General features: G+C 41.2%; 1 protein-coding gene across 1 annotated transcript in view; it reads right to left on the bottom strand.

The window, feature by feature from the left end:
- plcl5 (phospholipase C like 5) overlaps positions 1 to 18248 on the bottom strand; it is an 82142-nt gene that overhangs the window by 23184 nt on the left and 40710 nt on the right. The window contains exons 2-3 of the mRNA XM_042504726.1: positions 10411 to 12897; positions 524 to 727 (exon numbers count right to left, since the gene is read on the bottom strand). Coding sequence (XP_042360660.1) covers positions 524 to 727; positions 10411 to 12897 — 2691 coding nt within the window. The remainder of the gene's footprint in view (positions 1 to 523; positions 728 to 10410; positions 12898 to 18248) is intronic.

Raw genomic sequence — 18248 nt, forward strand, 5'->3', positions numbered from 1 at the left:
ACTATACAATGAGGAGCTTGCAGCCTGACAATCTGACTGGTCAAATAGGTGGTTTTAGCCATGTGGAGAAGCCTTGTAAAACAAACCCTGCTGTGTGAATCAAATGATAAGCAAACAAGCATTAAGAGAGGAAGCCAGCTAATTCCCTCTTTGTTTTTTCCTGTTTTATTTTAGTAAGTGCAGCACCTATGAGGATCTGCACAGAGCAGGAAGTGCACACTGTTATCGCACTTAATATGCCTGAGTGCTTTGAAATTGTATCTTTAGCTCAAGTAGATCTTTAGTGAGATATAGCACACTATAATAACAGTGTTGTTGTCACACGAACACTGTATAAGATGCATATCAGTGTGTATGTGTGTGTGCTGAATTGCACTCCAATACTGATTTTTAAAATGTCTTTGTTTGAAAAAATTGCTCATATGTGTGATAACACATTCAGTCTTTCACAGCAGCTGTATTAACATTTCTGTTTCTCACATGCTGGTACATGCACTCATTTGTACGTGTGTGTTTTATTTACCATGTCGTAGGCATTGAGCACTTTGCGCAGCAGCTCGGGGACTGGACCCTGAGCTTCCATGGTGGGGTAGGTCTCGCTCAGGTCCACTGTCACTCTCAGTGACCGCTCGCTGTTCATCAGCCAAGTTGACACTGTCAGGATACACTGCTTCATGTTGGCCGCTGGGGTCAGGCCACACAGCTCTTTAAAGGACACCATGGCATTCTGGGAAAGAAAACACCAACAATGAAGGAAAGCAACTCAGGTAGGAACACATGAAAAAGCAATAAATAAAAATAGTCAACTCTCTACACCACACGTGTCAAATTTTTCTCTACTCAAAGGACGGTCATTTTAAGTTGCTCTGGGAAACAGCATCAATTAAAAGTATGTAAGTGTATAAATACACAGAAATATCCCTGCGCTTAACCACTCAGGGCATAATTATTCATGCTCAATATTAGATATGATTACAGTAGTGATTCTCAGGTCAACCACAGCTGGCGGGTCCCAGAGGTTGGGTGGTTTGGTTGAGCTTGTTAGAAAATATTGCGGGTTTCAGGCAGGGCATGTTATAAAATGACATAACAGCATTCTGTGTAAGATTTTATAATTTAAAGAATCATAGTGCAATAATCTGGTTCACATCGTCTTGCATCTTCTTATCCTCTCTGTCTCTCTCACACAGCAAGCAGCTTTCTCACCAGCAATGCTGAGCTCAGACATATCTCTCCGGTCATAATGTCCTGTTAAAATATTTTCCTCTGCAAATATGTGTTCTTACCGCAAGCCAGAGTCTCTGTTCACACTGTCTCTGTTAAATATGCACCTCTGTAACCTCATGTTAAAAACCACTGTACTGATCAGCTGTGAGCTGATGTAAACAAACCACGCAGGTTATCAGCCGTGCACTTGAGATCAAAGGCTTAAGACATATACATATATTAGACATAGCCACTTAGATGGGTGAGCACTTTCTGTCATTTGTACTTTTTTAAACAGAAAAACACATTTTAACTTGGTATGTTCATGTGGGCGGGTCGGGTCGGCTCTCATGGCGAGCAGGGCTGGGTCAGGTTTTAAAACACTCTGACCCACGCATCACTAGTTTACAGACATGGACAGAGCCCGCTGTTAATACTCTGCATTCATTTTCATGAAATGGAGTAGTAGCACTGGAAATTGCGAGAGAAGTGTAGCATGTTCAAGCGAGACACAACCATAGGACAAAAACAGTGAGAAGACTCAAAGACCACAGACGCCTATAATGCTGCCTCTGATAAAAGGCAGATCATTACAACCTCCTCCACCGTCACCATGTTTGTCTGAAATTTGCATTTGAAATGAACGTATCTTTTTTCATATGTAAAGAGAGTATAAATAAACCTTTAGCTGTCACTTCAGTGCCAAAATAACCAAAGCAGCTAATGCTCATGACTTTCTGGGCAATTTCCCATGAAGGCCTGTGGTGAGTTAAAGCAACAAAATCAAATGTTTATCTTTATGGATTATATTGATGCGGAATTATAATGTCAACATATGATGCCTTTTATCTTGAATTTGTAGAGTTATATGTCTTTACAGACACAAAGGAACTGTTAATATGCACATTTCTTAAGGTGGTTTGGATAGGAAATAATCTCAAAAGGAATCTACCTGTAGTCTTGCCAACAGTAAGTGTGTAAGATCCCCAGTCTTTGCAAAATCTTAAAGTCTTTGAATTGAAAAATCACATTTTCTTTAGATGGAAGAGGGGTCAGACATAAAAGTGTTGTGTATGGTAGGCATCAGACAAATTACTGTAGAGTTATTGTGCTTGCCAAATGAAGAGCCTGTGTTCCTAATGGTATGGCAACTATTGCTCCCACTTTTTGAATATGGCCTTGAGCGAAGAGATTTAATAAGAGGGATTGTTATACTCCCCTCAGACCAGAAACTAGATAAGATAGCAGTGAATGTTTGTCTTGGTGACAGTAAGACTATCGGTTTCCCATAATGTCAGGCTGCTTACTCAACAGCCCAGAGTTTTTGGAGCCAATCTTCTGGCTCCAGCATGAAAGTGCTAAGTATGTTCAGCCACTCATCCCTTTCTCTCTCGATTTCTTCTATTTTCACACATTTTTCTATACATATCTGTGTATTTATCTTTCCTCTCTCACTGCAAAATATCCATCTTGATTATCAAAAATTAAGTCATCACCAAAGCATTCTCTGTTTCTACATGAACTGTGGACCCTTCTAAATCACTGCTGTAAGATAAATAAAGAAATCCAACGTGTCCCGTTTATTTAATCTAGTACTGATAGCAAATCTTATTTTTCATCAGGCACAGCTGCAGCTCAGTTAGTAGAGCGGGTCTGTCATCAATCACAAAGTTAGTGATTCGAACCTTGAGCTCCTCCTCAACACATGTTGAAGTGTCCTTGAGTAAGACACTGAACTCCAAACTGATCACAAAATGTGTCAAAAGCATCTACCAAACTAATTAACTAACTAATGTAGTTTTAGCACTAAAAGTGACAGTGAGGCTGTGAGACTCATGAACTCCTAACCTAAAGTCTGTCCTCTGCATTCTGCTTCACTGCTGCTATGTACTAACATGATGCTTGGTTTTTACTGGTGTTTTATTTTATATAGTTTTTTTGGTTATGTATTACTATTTATTTATAAGGTATATTTTAGCTAATAATATTTATTCTGTATGCCGCTGGGAACCTGGGAAACGAATTTCGTTCCTTAATGTTTTGAATGACAATAAACTGATAAACTGAATCTGAAAAGCTCTGCGGGCTAATTTCTCTTGTTTCGTCAGTCGAACCTGTAAGAAGAATTTGTTTATCACACCTTCAGTTTACAAAAGCCTAATTTGGCATTTCTGACAGGTGAAATTCAGAGCCAAAGCAGAGAACAGAACACAGTTTTTAATTTATTTCACAACCACTGATGATGCCTTAAATCAGCTAGGGCTGTGGACCCTTTTAGTTGCGGTTATGTTGAATATCTAGATAATCATATTACTTGTGATAAACAGTTATTTAAGTGAACTCAGGTCTGTTTTTCTGCTGTTTTCAGTAAAATACAACAAACTGCTTGTTCAATAAAAAAAAGTTAGGATATTAGAAGTTTACTGCAGCTTTTTACTGATACTCTCTCAGGCTGTTCTCATGCACAGTTCTACGTACCTACGTATTTTGGAAGGCTGTAATCATCAAACCTGTATAAATGTGAATTTCAATGTAAATATCAATATATATCTTGCACTCCAAACATTCTTGTATATAACTTTAACTCCATGGTTCTGTTTCTTGCACTGTTACACTGTTACTTGTGTTACTTGTTTTGTTTTGCACTGTAAGACTCGTACTTTTTATATTTTATATTTGTATCTTCTATTTTATCTGTTTTCTTTTTCTATATTTATGTTGCACTAACCCACCAGAACAAATTCCTCGTATTGTGTTAACTATACCTGGCAATAAATCTTTTTCTGATTCTGATTCTGATTCTGATGTGACCAATATGTTGATGGTAACACAGAAGAAGGCTTTCCTTACAGGCCCAAAATGCGGAACTTTCCCAGAGAGAGAGAGATGTGCAGAACCGTGTGAACTTTTAGTGAACTCTTGAGTCATTTTTAGTTACCTCCTTACCATGTTTCTTTACCTAAACCCTTACTACACTAACTTTACCAGCCTAAACCTGACCTCTGTAACTTTGCGTTAATTATGTAACTCTATGTTTGGTACGTAATGTAATTCGTGGGGTTCTATGTTGTGGGATATCATCCAAACTCTTGTGTGTGCATTTTCAGAGAATATTATACAAACTTTATGTGGATATGTTGACTCTCTTCCAACCTGCTCAAAAAATCTCTCTGTGCTATATCGCAGTCTGTTGCAACGTGTCTATCGAGTAAGTTAACATTTTCATTAGGGCTGTACCAAACTCAGAATTATTTCAGTTGAATCAAATTTGGCTTTTCAATATGCTGTGCAATTCATTTCTTTTCTCCATAAAGGGTCTGAATTGGGGCAGGACATTCAGGGTGATAGTGCAGTTCATGTAATATAGTAAAGAAGCCAAGTTAGCCCTCCGGGCGTGGTAACTACACTAGTGACAGATCAAAAATACCAAACATTTTTTTGCTGAAACAAGATATCAAACAAAAACAATAGAGACTATCATATTAAGTTGCTGTGAGCTGTGAATTCACCACTTCTAAGCAGAAGGCAGAAGATAATGAAGATAATGTTATCTCAGAGTCTGACCAGGAAAAGCCTCTCTTCTTTGGGGCAGCTGCCTCTGTCTTACTGAGACTCACCCTGGGTCTGGGTCTGCAGCTGCCTGTACCAGAGAGCAGAGTGAAACATCTGAGGACTGAAACATCCCCAGTAAGCTGCATGCTGACTGACAAAAACCTGACTGCTCCACGTGAAGATTATCAGTGGACTTAGAGGTCTCCTGAATGTTGATGATACAAATCATCTACATTTGGGTTGCAGTCTGTATTGCAATGACAATAAAAAAACACAAAAACAAACAACAACTATATACTGTTCAGTCTTAATAGGAATCTGAATCTGTTCTCTAGTCCGCTGAAGCTTAAGTTTCTGCATGTCTGGGTTCAAAGGTTTTGCAGCCCAAGCAACTGGGCAACTGCCTCTTAAGGCATTCATTCTTCTGCCAGCATGGGAATTTAAGCAGCCAAGCCAGGCCCACTGTTTTTCACAAGGCACTTCATCAGTTAGCTTGGCTAAAAGGCAGCCAAAAAAAGGAGAGCGTGACAGAGTGAGGTGAGAGAATAGTGAGGGACAGTGAAAGAGACAGAGTGAAAAAGAGCAGTCTAGGCTGAGGAACGAATAACAGAGTCTGGAAAGAGACAAGAAGAGTGAGGGTGACTGGAGACAGGTAAGTGTAAGAGAGGATAAAAGTGCCATTGTTGGTATTGGGAATCCATCCACACACTCGGCACTCTGCAGTGTGGGAACCAGCTGTCTCCCTGGGCTAGCCCTCTAGGCCTGCAGAAAAATCCCCAACACCACCCGCCTCCCCCAGAGGATGTGCTGTCACTGCGGGGCCCGACCTTCCTCTAGACAGAGAGGGTGGCCAGGGGACGCAGTCGGCATCTGTATGCGGAGCCTCAGCCATGGTTTCCACCTCACGGGGCCAGTGAGCACAGCCACGAGAAGAAACACAATAGAGGAAAAGGGGCAGCTCTGAGGCTCTGGATTAAAACCCAGTGTGTGACTGTGTGTGCGTGTGTGTGTGAACTATGAGCATGTGTGACTGCATGTGTTTTTGTCTCAGTGTGGTCTGAGCCGAAGCTATTAGCATTCATTATGCTTTGTGTAACTCCACGCATGTGTGTACAGGACCACATGCGTCAGTGTTTTTACCATAATTGTTGTGCAATAAAAGCTATACCATTTCCAAGCTATGGTGTTAAAAAAACCAATGAGAGGCTTGTGTTTTTAATTACTCCCTCCCCCGACTTTACTCCCCCTCCAGCATTCCCCAAATGAATGTGCGGGTCTGGTTACAACACTGCTTTTGTTTCTGTTTGCTCCTCTCTCAATCAGTGTATCTTTCTTCCGTTCTCTCTGGCCCATGGTATTGAGTGGTGGTGCATGTGCCTGTGATCACACACACACACACACACACACACACACACACACACACACACACACACGCACACATACTTTTCAGCAAATAAAAAGAAGCTCCAGGCTGGCAGCTCTCCTCCACCTCTATCAACACTTAAAGTTCATAGGCAGCAGCACTCCAGAAACGACTTCATTCAAGTCTCCAACTGAAGTAATAGCTGATTTGCTGCCTAGATCCACATAAAAAACAACAACCTATCATATGTGTCCACTGGTCAATGTTCATGGATCTCTTTGTGGTCCTTGTAACAGTCGAACACACTTGTCTTCCTGTTATTATTCAAAGCAGACCACCTGAGAGCTTTGCTGTTTGAGGATAAAGGAGTCCTGTAATAGCTCAGTAAATTGAAGGGATGCTTTTGACAGTGACATCTGAAGTGTGCTTTAATGACTGAAGTTGTATGCCATGATATGTTGGATTTTGAGTGCAAAAGGTATGTTTTTCTCACATTAATCTTGGCTTCAAGTCAGACAGCTTCCAGAGCTGCCCCGTTGTTGGCCACCGGCCCTGCTTCTGCCCTCCAGATCAAAGGCATCAGACAGCACACAGCTGGCTTCAACAAAGCTTTAACGACTGTCCATTTTTTACATTTAAAAGGCAAAAGCCTTATTCTTCATTTATCCTCTTTAAAGCTTTCCTCTCAACTTCACCTCTTTAATTTATTTCATCAACTTTTATCTCTTCATTTCAAAAAGAAAAATTTACATTTCAAACCCGAGGATGTTGTGGTTCGGGGAGCGGTCGTGGTGCCAGTGTTGTTTGATCAGGTTAAAAGGCACCGATTCAAATCCAATCATATGCTGCCCTTTTTCAATATAAGTCTATAGACTCATTTTCAAAGCCATTTGTCATGGGAGATGACTCAAAGCTTCAGAGCAGATGAAAGTGTCTGCTTTGACACATGACATGCCTGTGATTATTTCATATGTAGTGTGAGTTAGTTGATTTTAGTTTTAGAAAAGTTAGGATTTACATGGCTGTCTACACAGTGATCCATGTTTCATGTGTAATTCATGAAACATTCCCATGCTGACTCACATACAAAGATTGGGACCTAATCACGACAAACTGTTGAGGTATTTGCCACTAATTCAGATTATTCAAACAAGCAACACTTTGATTGAGTCAAATATTCGTATCTTTTTCTTGCTGTGAAAACACATTTCAGTCAGGATTGTTCATTATTTGCTTGTATTAACACTTTTATTTTCAGTGATTTTTCTGAAATTACCTTCCTTCCTCCTGTCCCATTGAGGCAGTAATTTGCTAATGCTACTACCTCTAGAATTACAGGATCAATTTCACCTCCCAAACATAAACATATTTCTTTGTGTTGGTGTCTCGGAGAGGAAAATGATGTTCTCTTTGAGAACACTGCTTGTTTCCACAACTGAAAAATGCATGACAGCATGCCACAGGATCTCTAATCACATCTCTGCTTATTTAGTTTGGTCTGGTCTTTTGTTTGCTGTGCCATTAGAGTGAGGTTACTGCTTACTGAAGACAGATGGACAGAACTTGGTATTTATGACATTGATACATAAAGAGGACTGTGCTTCATTAGCTTCTGGAGGAATGCAAAAGAGTCATGTAGCTGAATGTTTTTTTTATACAAGGATTAAGCGTATTTTTGATTTTTATAAGCAACACAGGCTATTCGTGCAAAAAACACCAGGTTTAACTGGCAATATCAGGTTAAGGCAGGAAATCAGAGAAGATAATCAGTAATAAGATTTGTCAACTACCGAAGTTTGAGTAAGTAAGTAATCTTTGTTTGGTTACTTGATTGCCAAAGCACTTTTGGAAGAACAATAAAAGTAATTTGCATTTTAATACTAACCAGCTTTTTATGAGGGCTTATTTGGATCATTGTGGTTAAAACAAAAAATTACAGAGCCAGTGGAGGGAGTTGATTTCCTGAGAAAAATAGGAGTTGTGGCACAGCAGGAAACAATATGACAGGTCATCAAATGAATCAATCCTAAAGATGTGGAGCTTCAAAGAGCACAGTTTCTTAGGTGCAGTGTAACTCTAAATTGAACTGTCTGTAGATGTAACCAGTGATATCCTTTCATCTGTTCATCATGTTGTAGTTCCGGATGCACAAAAGTTTTCACTTCATCCAAATCAGTACATTATTTTGTTCAAATAGTCAAATTCATGGCAATATCTCTTTGAAGTCCAGATGATTATAATTACATAGTGATTCTTGACTAAAATCGAAGCAAGGCAAGTTAAAGCAATGTGGTTCCTTAGCAAAATAACAACACAAAACGTAAATTTATGATTTCAATTAAAGAAAATTTCTGAATTTTTGTTTTTATCAAGAGAAGGTTTTTTCTTGCAAACTTCTGACTTATGATCTCAGAGAAAATTCACATTTTTTTCTTGTATGTTTATCACTTAAATGTAAGAGACTATCAGATTATTTTTCTTGTAAATGTATGACTTTAATATCGGAAATAATTTTTTTTGTCAGATTATCACTCTTCTCCCCGGCTCTGTATTTTTTTTTTTTTTTTTTACCTACAATGGCCTTAATATGCCACTGTAACATTTTAACAACATTCACACTTTTTTAAGTTGACAAAAACATTGCTGGTAGAATCACTTCAGTGGTTTGAACATGATTTAATTTTTTTGTGTTTTTTAGCTGTAAGAAAAGACAGGAGCCTGCCACTCCACACTGGCAACCAAACAACACGAGGTGGCATTTAAAGGCTCACTGGCTCTCCCTGTGTTGTAATTTGTAGACTGAGCAAATGAGACAAGCTTCATATCACAACTTCAGTCATCACAAACAAAATGACTAAAAGGCTTCTGGCTACTGGTCATCAGCCAAATGCACTGTGGTTACTAATATTCATTTTCTCATCGAGAAGAGTTTTAAAGAAGTGCACTAAGTGCCTAGCAACCCAGCCCTCTCCCCTGGGCAGTAATTGTCCCTCATTAATGACTACACTATTCATAAACTTCATAATTGTACAGCAATGACACTTTACTACTGTTTTCCTCTTAAACATTAATGGAGCACAATTAGAAAAAAGCCTCTGTCCACAACAGCAAGTGAAATTGGTCCAGTAACACTTTGGACCTACTGAAGCAATACAGTAAATTAATAAGATTATGCAGTTTGTTTTTTTGTGGAAAAAGCTTGTCTGTCTTTTAATATCTCAAGGGACAGTTCACCTCAAAATAAAAATATACTCTTTTAATGGTAATTCTATTTACCAACCAGTCTAGGTGATATTGGCTGCAGAGATCCTTCCTTTTCTTGAAGATACTGGAACTAGAAGGCACTTGACCCACCAACTGCATCACCACACTGCAGAAAGCATGCATCTACTGCTAGCATCACCCAACACTACTGAGCTATCTAACATTACAATTAAGCCCAGGAGGACACCACCAGTGTCTACATCTTGCTGCCACAACCACAAGCCTCTCAGCCATGAGTAGATGCATGTTTGTGCTGTGGGTCGGTTGGTGGATCGAGCACCATCCAGTTCCATCATATTCAAGAGAACAGATACCTCCAGCACTCGGCAACATGCACCAAAACAATCTAAACTGATAAACAGTACTACAGGTATGAGAAAAAAATATGTATTTATATTTTGTGGTGAACTGTCCCTTTAAAATCCAATCGTACATACCTATGGAAGTTACTGTGTAAACTGCTAAGCATGTTTGAGATCTGCAGATTATGAACATCTATGATACTGATGATCCAGCTGTCTTTACTCTGGCACTGCATTTACACCAAAACATCTGTTGTACTTGCAAGGACTTAAAGATGTTGGATTTAGTTCTGTGAGCATATCCAGCAAAGCTTCAGTGGTTGATCATGCTGTGTAATTAAAAAGTTTTGTTACGTTTTCTTAGGAACAGATCTTTAGTATTGCCTTATCTAAGCCATTTACAACATCCACTCCACTTGGATCAAGTGCTGAGTCTAAAATAAAGTAGTTAAAAGAAACAGAGTGAAGTAAATGGTGGGAACCAAATAATCAAAACTGAAGGCAAGGAGTGCAACCAAAAATGTTGCAGTGCAATGGGTCTAAAGTGTTACCATTGCTTTCAATATGAATGCCATTGCTCTATAGGATAACATTTTTTGAACATTTGGACTACAACACATGAAATGAAAAGACGTGAATTTTTTTCATTATCAACATCATAAACACCATGGTTGTTGTTTTGAGATTTTGTGAAACAAATACTTTAAATATGTAACTCCGTACCTGCCAATTTTCTCTGAGGTCTGTGGCCTCCCTGAGGGGCTGGGTCGAAGCTCTGAAGAGCTCATCCACTACTTTGATCCCTGTGGTCTTGGTGGTGGTGTATTCCCGGGCCTTCCTACCCTTTCTGACAGACAGACCCCTTTTATGAGCCTTTCCTCCACCCCGCCTGTTGGTGATGGCTACATGAACAAACAGGGTGGTGTTGGGTAGGAACTCTCCCGTCAGAGATTGCAAGGGGACATGTCTATAGCCTGGCTGTAGGCACTCAAATGGGATGGTGTACTGGCCAATGAACTCGTCTCCGATGTAGTCGTCATCCAGCACCACAAAGCGCAACACTGCAAGTTCTGGCAAGTTGATCTGGAATTCAAAACTCTCATCAAAAATGGGGTTGTCACCATTCTGGGAGACAGTTTTGGTTCTTTGCTCAGCACAGTCAGCAGGGATGCCGTGGATCTCAACATATATGTAGGGCTCCACCACATCACCCTTGGCTGCAGAGCCACGTGGCTTAGGTAGATTCTGTCCACTGATGACCTTGATGTGAAGAAGCTGTGCAGACACCCCTGGCAGGGAGTCCCGAGCATTGGCACTGAAGTAGGACACCTCCTCTCTCATGATAGCTGGCCGCAAAACATACCCGCAGTTGCCATTCTGCCTGAACCAACCTAGGTTGAGATCCATCATCAGGCCTGGTGTTTGGTAATTCATGGCCACAATCTGGCAGCCACATTTCCAGAAATCCTGGGGATTCATGTTGCTGGCATCAATTCTCATCGGTGTGGGATATATCCGGGAGATAAAGCGCTTGTTATAACAGACAAATTCCTCTGGGAACTCATTGGCAAACCTGTTTGCATCTATCTCATTGAAGGAGCAAATCTCCCAGTATTTCTGGTCCCTCTTAGAGGTCTCAAAGTCCCTAAACTGGACAGACTTGCAGAGAGATACAAGATCAGAGAGCTCCCTGCACAGTCTGAGTCTCTTGTAGCCTAAGCCATTTATCTGGTCCTTCTCATCAGCTCCCACTCTTCGGGACATTTCCAGACCCTCCTCTTCATCTGTCACATCTCCCTCGGGGTCAGTGCAGTTGGGTGGTAGCCTCTTACCCTTGACGAGGATTTTACCTTTGAGTTTCTCAGGGGAAGGTAGGTAGTTGTCCTCCTTGTTGGGGGGTTCAACGTACAGCTTGTCCCCAAGAATCTTTTTCATGTGCTGTGCCATGACCCTCTGCTGGGGGATACAGCAGTGGGTCACTAAGCATAGAATCAGGGGATACTCTGAACTCTCAAAAGCATATTGGTTTATAATGTCCAGGACTTTAGAGAAAGCTAGGTGTGAGGCAACAGAACTACCCACATATACCACTGGTTCATTATCAGGGCCATCCCATACAATGACCTCAATGCTGCGGCAGCCCATTCTTAGAGCTCGGATGTAGCTGCTGATGTCTGACGAACCCCAGAAATGGTCTTCCAGAAGGGAGGCATTATGCGATGAGTTGATGTAGTAGTGGGACAGAGGCTGGGTCATATCCTGGCACACACGTTTGTGCTGGGGGTCAAAGATGTGGCATTCAGAGGAGAGGAGGTAGTGTGTAAAACCATCAATGGAGAGGTAAGCCCTCTCCCTGCCTTCGGCAGATGGCTCAAATTTCTGAACAATATCCCTGCACATGTCCTCCGTTACACCTTCAACACCTTGCTCCACCTCCACAAATAGCATCAGATCTTTACTGTCAAGATACTCCTTGTTACTGGAGAACTGCACCAGTAGGAAGAAGATCTCTGGTCGTGTGCAGAGCTCACAGTAGGCCTCCACAAAGGTGTCCATATTAATTGCCTCTCCATATTGGTCTTTAGCTTTCTGGAGCTCCTTAAACTTCAGCTCTATCCTAGACTCTTTCATTCCAGGGTTGAGCCCTTTGATGATCTGGGTGGCCCTGAACAGGTCTATGTGTCCTTCCTTTTCCATATCTGCTAGCTCAAACACTGAACCAATCCAGGATGTTCTTAGACTCGGTTGACTGGGTTCCACCATGTCTACAGGGTGCCGGCCATAAGACACCAGATACCTCAGGCCCATCACCCAGGTGCTGACAACATCTGCTGTGCTGGCTACCAAATCTAATGACTCATAGTTATCCCCATAGATGATTGAGAAGGCGCATTCATCAGGGAACTGATCTGAGAGACCATTGCTGCGCAGAACTGGAGTCTTCTTTCCTAAACGGACCTCTTTAATGCCCTTGATTTCCAGTTTGGCCTTCTCTGAATCCTTCTTGGATGGTTCCCAACGGAGCCAGTGCATGTCTGGATCCAGCAGGAAGTAGCGGTTATACATGCGTGAGTTGGAGCGCACCTTCTTCATCTCACAACCCTCCATCATGAAGGCCATGCAAGCAGCTGTGCTGTTGATCTTGCGGTCACTTGGCATTGAGCTGAAGGACACCGTTTTCTTCCTCACCTGCCTCTGTTTGGAACCATCCTGGAAACAGAATGGGGTGGGGGAGGAGAAGGATTTCTTGGTTACACTTTGTATTAGAATTCAGGAAAAAACAGTGAATATTATAGTGGGATGTACAGAAAAGGAGAGGGGAGAGAAAAAGCAGAGTTAGCCATTTCATCACAGAGTGGCTTCAGACTTATATGCACATTGAATCCTAAAAGAAAAAACCTAAATCTAAACACAAGCTGCTATACTACTTAAATGTTGTAGTGGGCACGATGTACTATTACCATCAGTTAATTTTGGTGAGCTGCTGAAGGCATAAATGTGTAACTAAAACTGCATTAACAGGCTGTCATTACACACCCAGTTATCAACTCAGTGGAAATCCTTCTTTCTCTCTCCCCAGCAGTGAGCCAACATGCTAGGGCCCATCGTATGGAGAGGGGACACAGTGGTGAATGGGCACAACAGGAGTCTACTTTGACATTTCACTGATCAAAAGGCAAAAACAATCACTACTTTTTATTATATATCTATTACAGGCCAATAGCCTCAGAGATAATTATATGCTTATTTAAAATGCACATCCCCTTGGCTAATTATTCTGCTCGTGTTTTTAAACTACATAACGTCATGTGGAGGGCAGAGTAACTTCTGGGGTTTTCCCTTGAGACAAATTGTAATACACTGTAATGCATGCCGCATGAGGTCTGTTTCTTTTTTAAAACAGGACTGCTTGCTGTAATGATAGGATACGAAGCTGGAAATACGATTTCGGCTTGGCTCAAGTCACAATGGTTTCATCTCTCAAACAAAGTTAAGTGCTTTAAATTCGGTTTCAAGTTACCTTATGAGATGAATATTTATCCTGTGGGAAACCTTTCATAAATACATTTCTTGCCAGCCAAATACACCAAAATATCTTTGAAAGCTTTAGTCTGAGGAGACTGTCACTCTACAACCAAGACTAATACCAAACTTTTGAAAGTAGTAAAACAGATGTGCAACACACCACCTGCCATGACATGGTTGAACTTCTGCAGCTTTTTTGGTCGTGAGCTTAGCTGGCAGAAAGCAGACCGACAGCGCTGCCCTACTTCCACACAAGGCTGTGGTTAGCTAGATAGCCTGAATGCAGATGGCCTGGTTAAGGGCTTGGAAAATAGGCTTGTTGAATAATGCATATCACATAGTACAGTACATCAAAATCAAAACTAAACCAATACTCAAATTGCTGTTACATATTAAAGATTTTACATAAAGCCTTGAGACTCCTTGTTAAAACAGAAGACAAACACTCTTTAAAAATAAGAAATTATTAAACCATGTCAGTGGTGATGTTTCATTACTTGTAACACCTCCAATATGAAATAAATGTAACCAAAGCCTTCAAATCTCACTTTCCCTCCTGTTTTTTTGCCTTTCGATCATTTTTAGAAAGAAAGCTTGAAATGGTAGAGGACCCCAGGGCAACACAGGGGTGAGTATGTCTTTCCCCAAAGACAGTGACTGCATGTACACGTCTGATGGATCTTCCCTGAGCATGGTTCAACTCCAGTCACAGTGAAATCCCTCAGGGCCATCCATCTTCCACCTGACGGTCAGAGGCAGATGACACCCAGCACCTCATCACGATTAATGAGCACCACTTGATGCAAAGCTGAAGAAATGACGTGATCATCACTCTCGGGTTTTGCCCTTGTTTTACGACCTCCATTTTTCTCAATATCATAATTTACAAATCTGCAATCTGTAATAGAGGTACAAATCATTCCTTAATGTGGATTAAAGTACCTTTTGGACATTCTAGTCCATAGTCTTACACCAGATGGTGTGTTGGGGCCCGACAATGCTGGGACCACCCAGGCCAAAAGGGTTGCTCACTATGTGTTAAAATAGAGTTATTCAAGCATTTACTTTCTCCCCCTCCAGAAGAACTTGCATACAATTGTTATGAGAGTCACTGCCAAGACCCACAGGCACATGGTAATGCATGTACCCTTGCCAAGACTGTGAGGGTAAGGAGGGTGCTGTCGGTTCATCTGGGGGATAATACAATTCCAACTCTTCCGCAGAGGTAACCTTGGAGTGAAAATAACTTGTCAACCACTTCTCATGAGAGGCAGACAGACTGCAGCATGGATTCTTACCCTATCTTTGTCTCATTTTGTCAAGCTTTTGCTTTTGTTATGTTCTCGATTCCTATAACAAATCATCTGCCCCCGACCCATTATAGTGCTGGTAGAGGGAGATAAATCTGGACGCCGTAATCAAGAGATCACATTTCAACCTAAATGTCACGCTCTTTGATTTCACCAGCCTGTTTCTTTCCCCTCAGAGATAGAAAAATACAATTAACAACTCTACCCTATTTTTTTAAAATCCAAAAACACACTTGCTCTCTCATCTGATTTGCTCTTTTGCTATTTGGGAAAAATCAACCAGACGGACATTTAGTAGAGTACGGGAGATCTGTGAAGTAAGCTCTGTGAGACACAGAGCAGACTGAGCAAGTGGCAAGAGGGGGAGATGTGTTCAGGTCTGATTGTTTCCAGGCCTTCTTTAGGAAAGTGCTGTAGCCACAGAGGGTCAAAGAATGCCAGGCTAATCTTGTGTCTCATTAATATGCTGTTACAATTAGCGGGACAGCCAGGTTGGATGTTCACCTCTCAATCAAAAACAAGTAGGCATAATGTTTCTGTCAGGGGTCATTTCACACATTATTGAAACTGAATTCTATTTTTTGAAATTAAATGCAAAATCATAGGGCTGTTGAACTAAAGGCGAAGGGATTATTCTCTGCATGAATTATATGTGCTGTGGATGTAGAGCTGCTCAATTTTGGCAAAAATCCTAACTATGATTACCCATTAAACTGGCAACACTGAGGGCACTGCTGTAAAGGAAACGGTTTGCGCTGGATTTATAACAGCAGACAAAACAAGAGCAAATTGTAATTGAAAAAAATAATAATAATTGCCTACTCTGCCTATGTGCATGTATACATGAATAACAAAGGGTTAAAGAGGAGAGAGAAAAAACATTTTCAATAATAATTTTGTGAAAATCTAAACTCCCTATTTTTTTTAAACCATTTTTTACAAATTCTCCCTTTGTATTTTCCTACATTCAGCTGTCTTTTTCCCTTGATCAATCGCACTTCTATCACACTTTCTCACCATTTATTCACAGCCCCTGGGGATTTTCCTGGTAGAGATGTCAGTATTTCTGTTTATGTGTGTGTGCTCAAGTGCTTCTGGCATGACTCCCTGTTGCCAGTGATGTGGAGGTATTTCAGTAGTCCTCCACACCTCCCCCATCCCCTTTCCTGTGGTGAGGCTGGTTGCCCTGGGCTGGGTCAAACACTCCCTGATGGAAGGGTGAAGCTGCTTGGGGTGTCGACGGCTGCGAACCGAGTCCCCTCAACATCCTATGAAAGGCGGCAGCATGTCACACTCGCTCTACCTCCCGTCACTGTTGTCACACCCTGACGCTTGGCGCCATAAGCAGTAAGACATGGGGAACTTAACTCCAGGGAGGCAATTAATGCAACATGAGCTCTCAGGTTGCCTGTTACACTGCAGTGCCCCACTGAGGGGAGTATGCCAAAACAATAAGTCTTTAAAATGGTACTTTAGGGCACAATGGACAAGCTATTTTCATAGACTCCCTGTCTTTGTATATTTTATAATCATTATATTTCCAATGTTATGGTTATATCATCTCGAAAACCTATATACATCTAGTTGGCCTTGCTGTACTCCCTCAGTCTGCTGTGTATCCTGGAGTGCAGCTCCATCTGACAAGCTAATGCCTGCGTCATCTCTGGAGAGTGTGTATGTTTGTGTGGGTGCAACACAAGCACCCCAACAAAAAACCCCAAGGGCTTCCTTTATAGCATGAACTCTTGTTATGTGAGAAAGCAGAAAACTAAAGTCTACTTACTCAGACTGAAAAAAAATACAACACTGCTGTGAATCAACATTTGAAGGCTATATGTGGAAAAAAAAGAAAAAAAGGCACATGTTTCAACCACTGGACTGTCAAATGCTCAACCTGTTTTTGAACACATGGAGGATGAATCTCTCTCCTAAAGGTCTTCCTGTGGGACATACTGCCTCTCTCACTACCCACTTCCTCCCCATCCCACCAAACCTCAAACCATCCCACCTCCTTGTCACGGCTGGGTTGGCTGCCTTCCACTCGCTACTCCCTGCTCCTATCATATCTCAATGCTAAAAAGGGGTTCTGCACAAAGTAGTCAGGCACGGCTCAGTTCCTCTCGCCCACAGAGCCACTGTGTCACTTGTGTGTGTGCGCAATGTGAATCGGTGAATAAGGCAACTGGGGAGCGTGGGTAATGGGGAATGAAGACAGAACAGAGTGGAGCAGACTGGAGCCCTCTTGATGCAGGCTCTCCAATATGTGAGTCACAGTATGTATCATGTGTTTGCATGTGTGCAGGGGGGATCATAGGATCAGTGTCTACATACATATAGAGCAGCATGACAGACAACTAGTCACAACTGCGCCACATTACACATCAAATGCACAGGCTTTGCAAAACACTGAGGAATCAAACAGATTCAAACAGACAGACATCACAAAGACACATGCCTCCTGCATACTGATGGTGAAGCGTTACCATTTAAGTGCTCTATGTTAATTTGTGTAACTAATTACTTTTTCAGTCTCTGATAATATTACAGCCAAGGCAAAAATATCTTCCCCTCTAATTAACAGATTAATGATTTTCATCATAGTGGCTGTCGTTCTATTAAGTGTTGCCTGTCTGAATGAAAAATGAAGCAATAATTCACTGTCTACAGGTCAAATTATTCTCACCATCTGAATTTTTATACAAATCTTGTACATTTGAACATCTTTAGTTAAAGGTCTATTACAATGGTTCCCAACCAGTGGGTCGCTGGTCCATTCTGAATGGACAGCAAATGACTCGAGAATGTGTCAAATTTGTGAAAAACACACTTTTGAAGTAAGGTATATTTCCAGCACAGTGCATTTATTTTGAAGCATCATTTATGTTTATTCTTGCAATATGTTTTATATCTTTTCTCTGAGCAAACTTGTTTGCATTTTGTGAAATAAAATTGAATATGTGGCAATTTATAATGTTTGGACCTTGAACCAATGACTGTGGAGAAATCTGGACCCTGTGACTGGACCTGTTGGGTGCCACTGGTATAGTGCATTGGATTTAGTGGCATCTAGCTTTAAGGTTGCAAAACTGAAATTATTCCTGTGTGCTAAGAATGTAGTCGAACTACAGTGGTCAAAGCAAAAAAACCTGCAAAAACGCAGAAACACAAAAATGGGAATGGCTCCATGGTTCATACCAGCTTGGTGTGTAAATATACACTGCTCAT

Source organism: Plectropomus leopardus, chromosome 17, assembly GCF_008729295.1.
Source record: "Plectropomus leopardus isolate mb chromosome 17, YSFRI_Pleo_2.0, whole genome shotgun sequence".
Taxonomy (NCBI): domain Eukaryota; kingdom Metazoa; phylum Chordata; class Actinopteri; order Perciformes; family Serranidae; genus Plectropomus; species Plectropomus leopardus.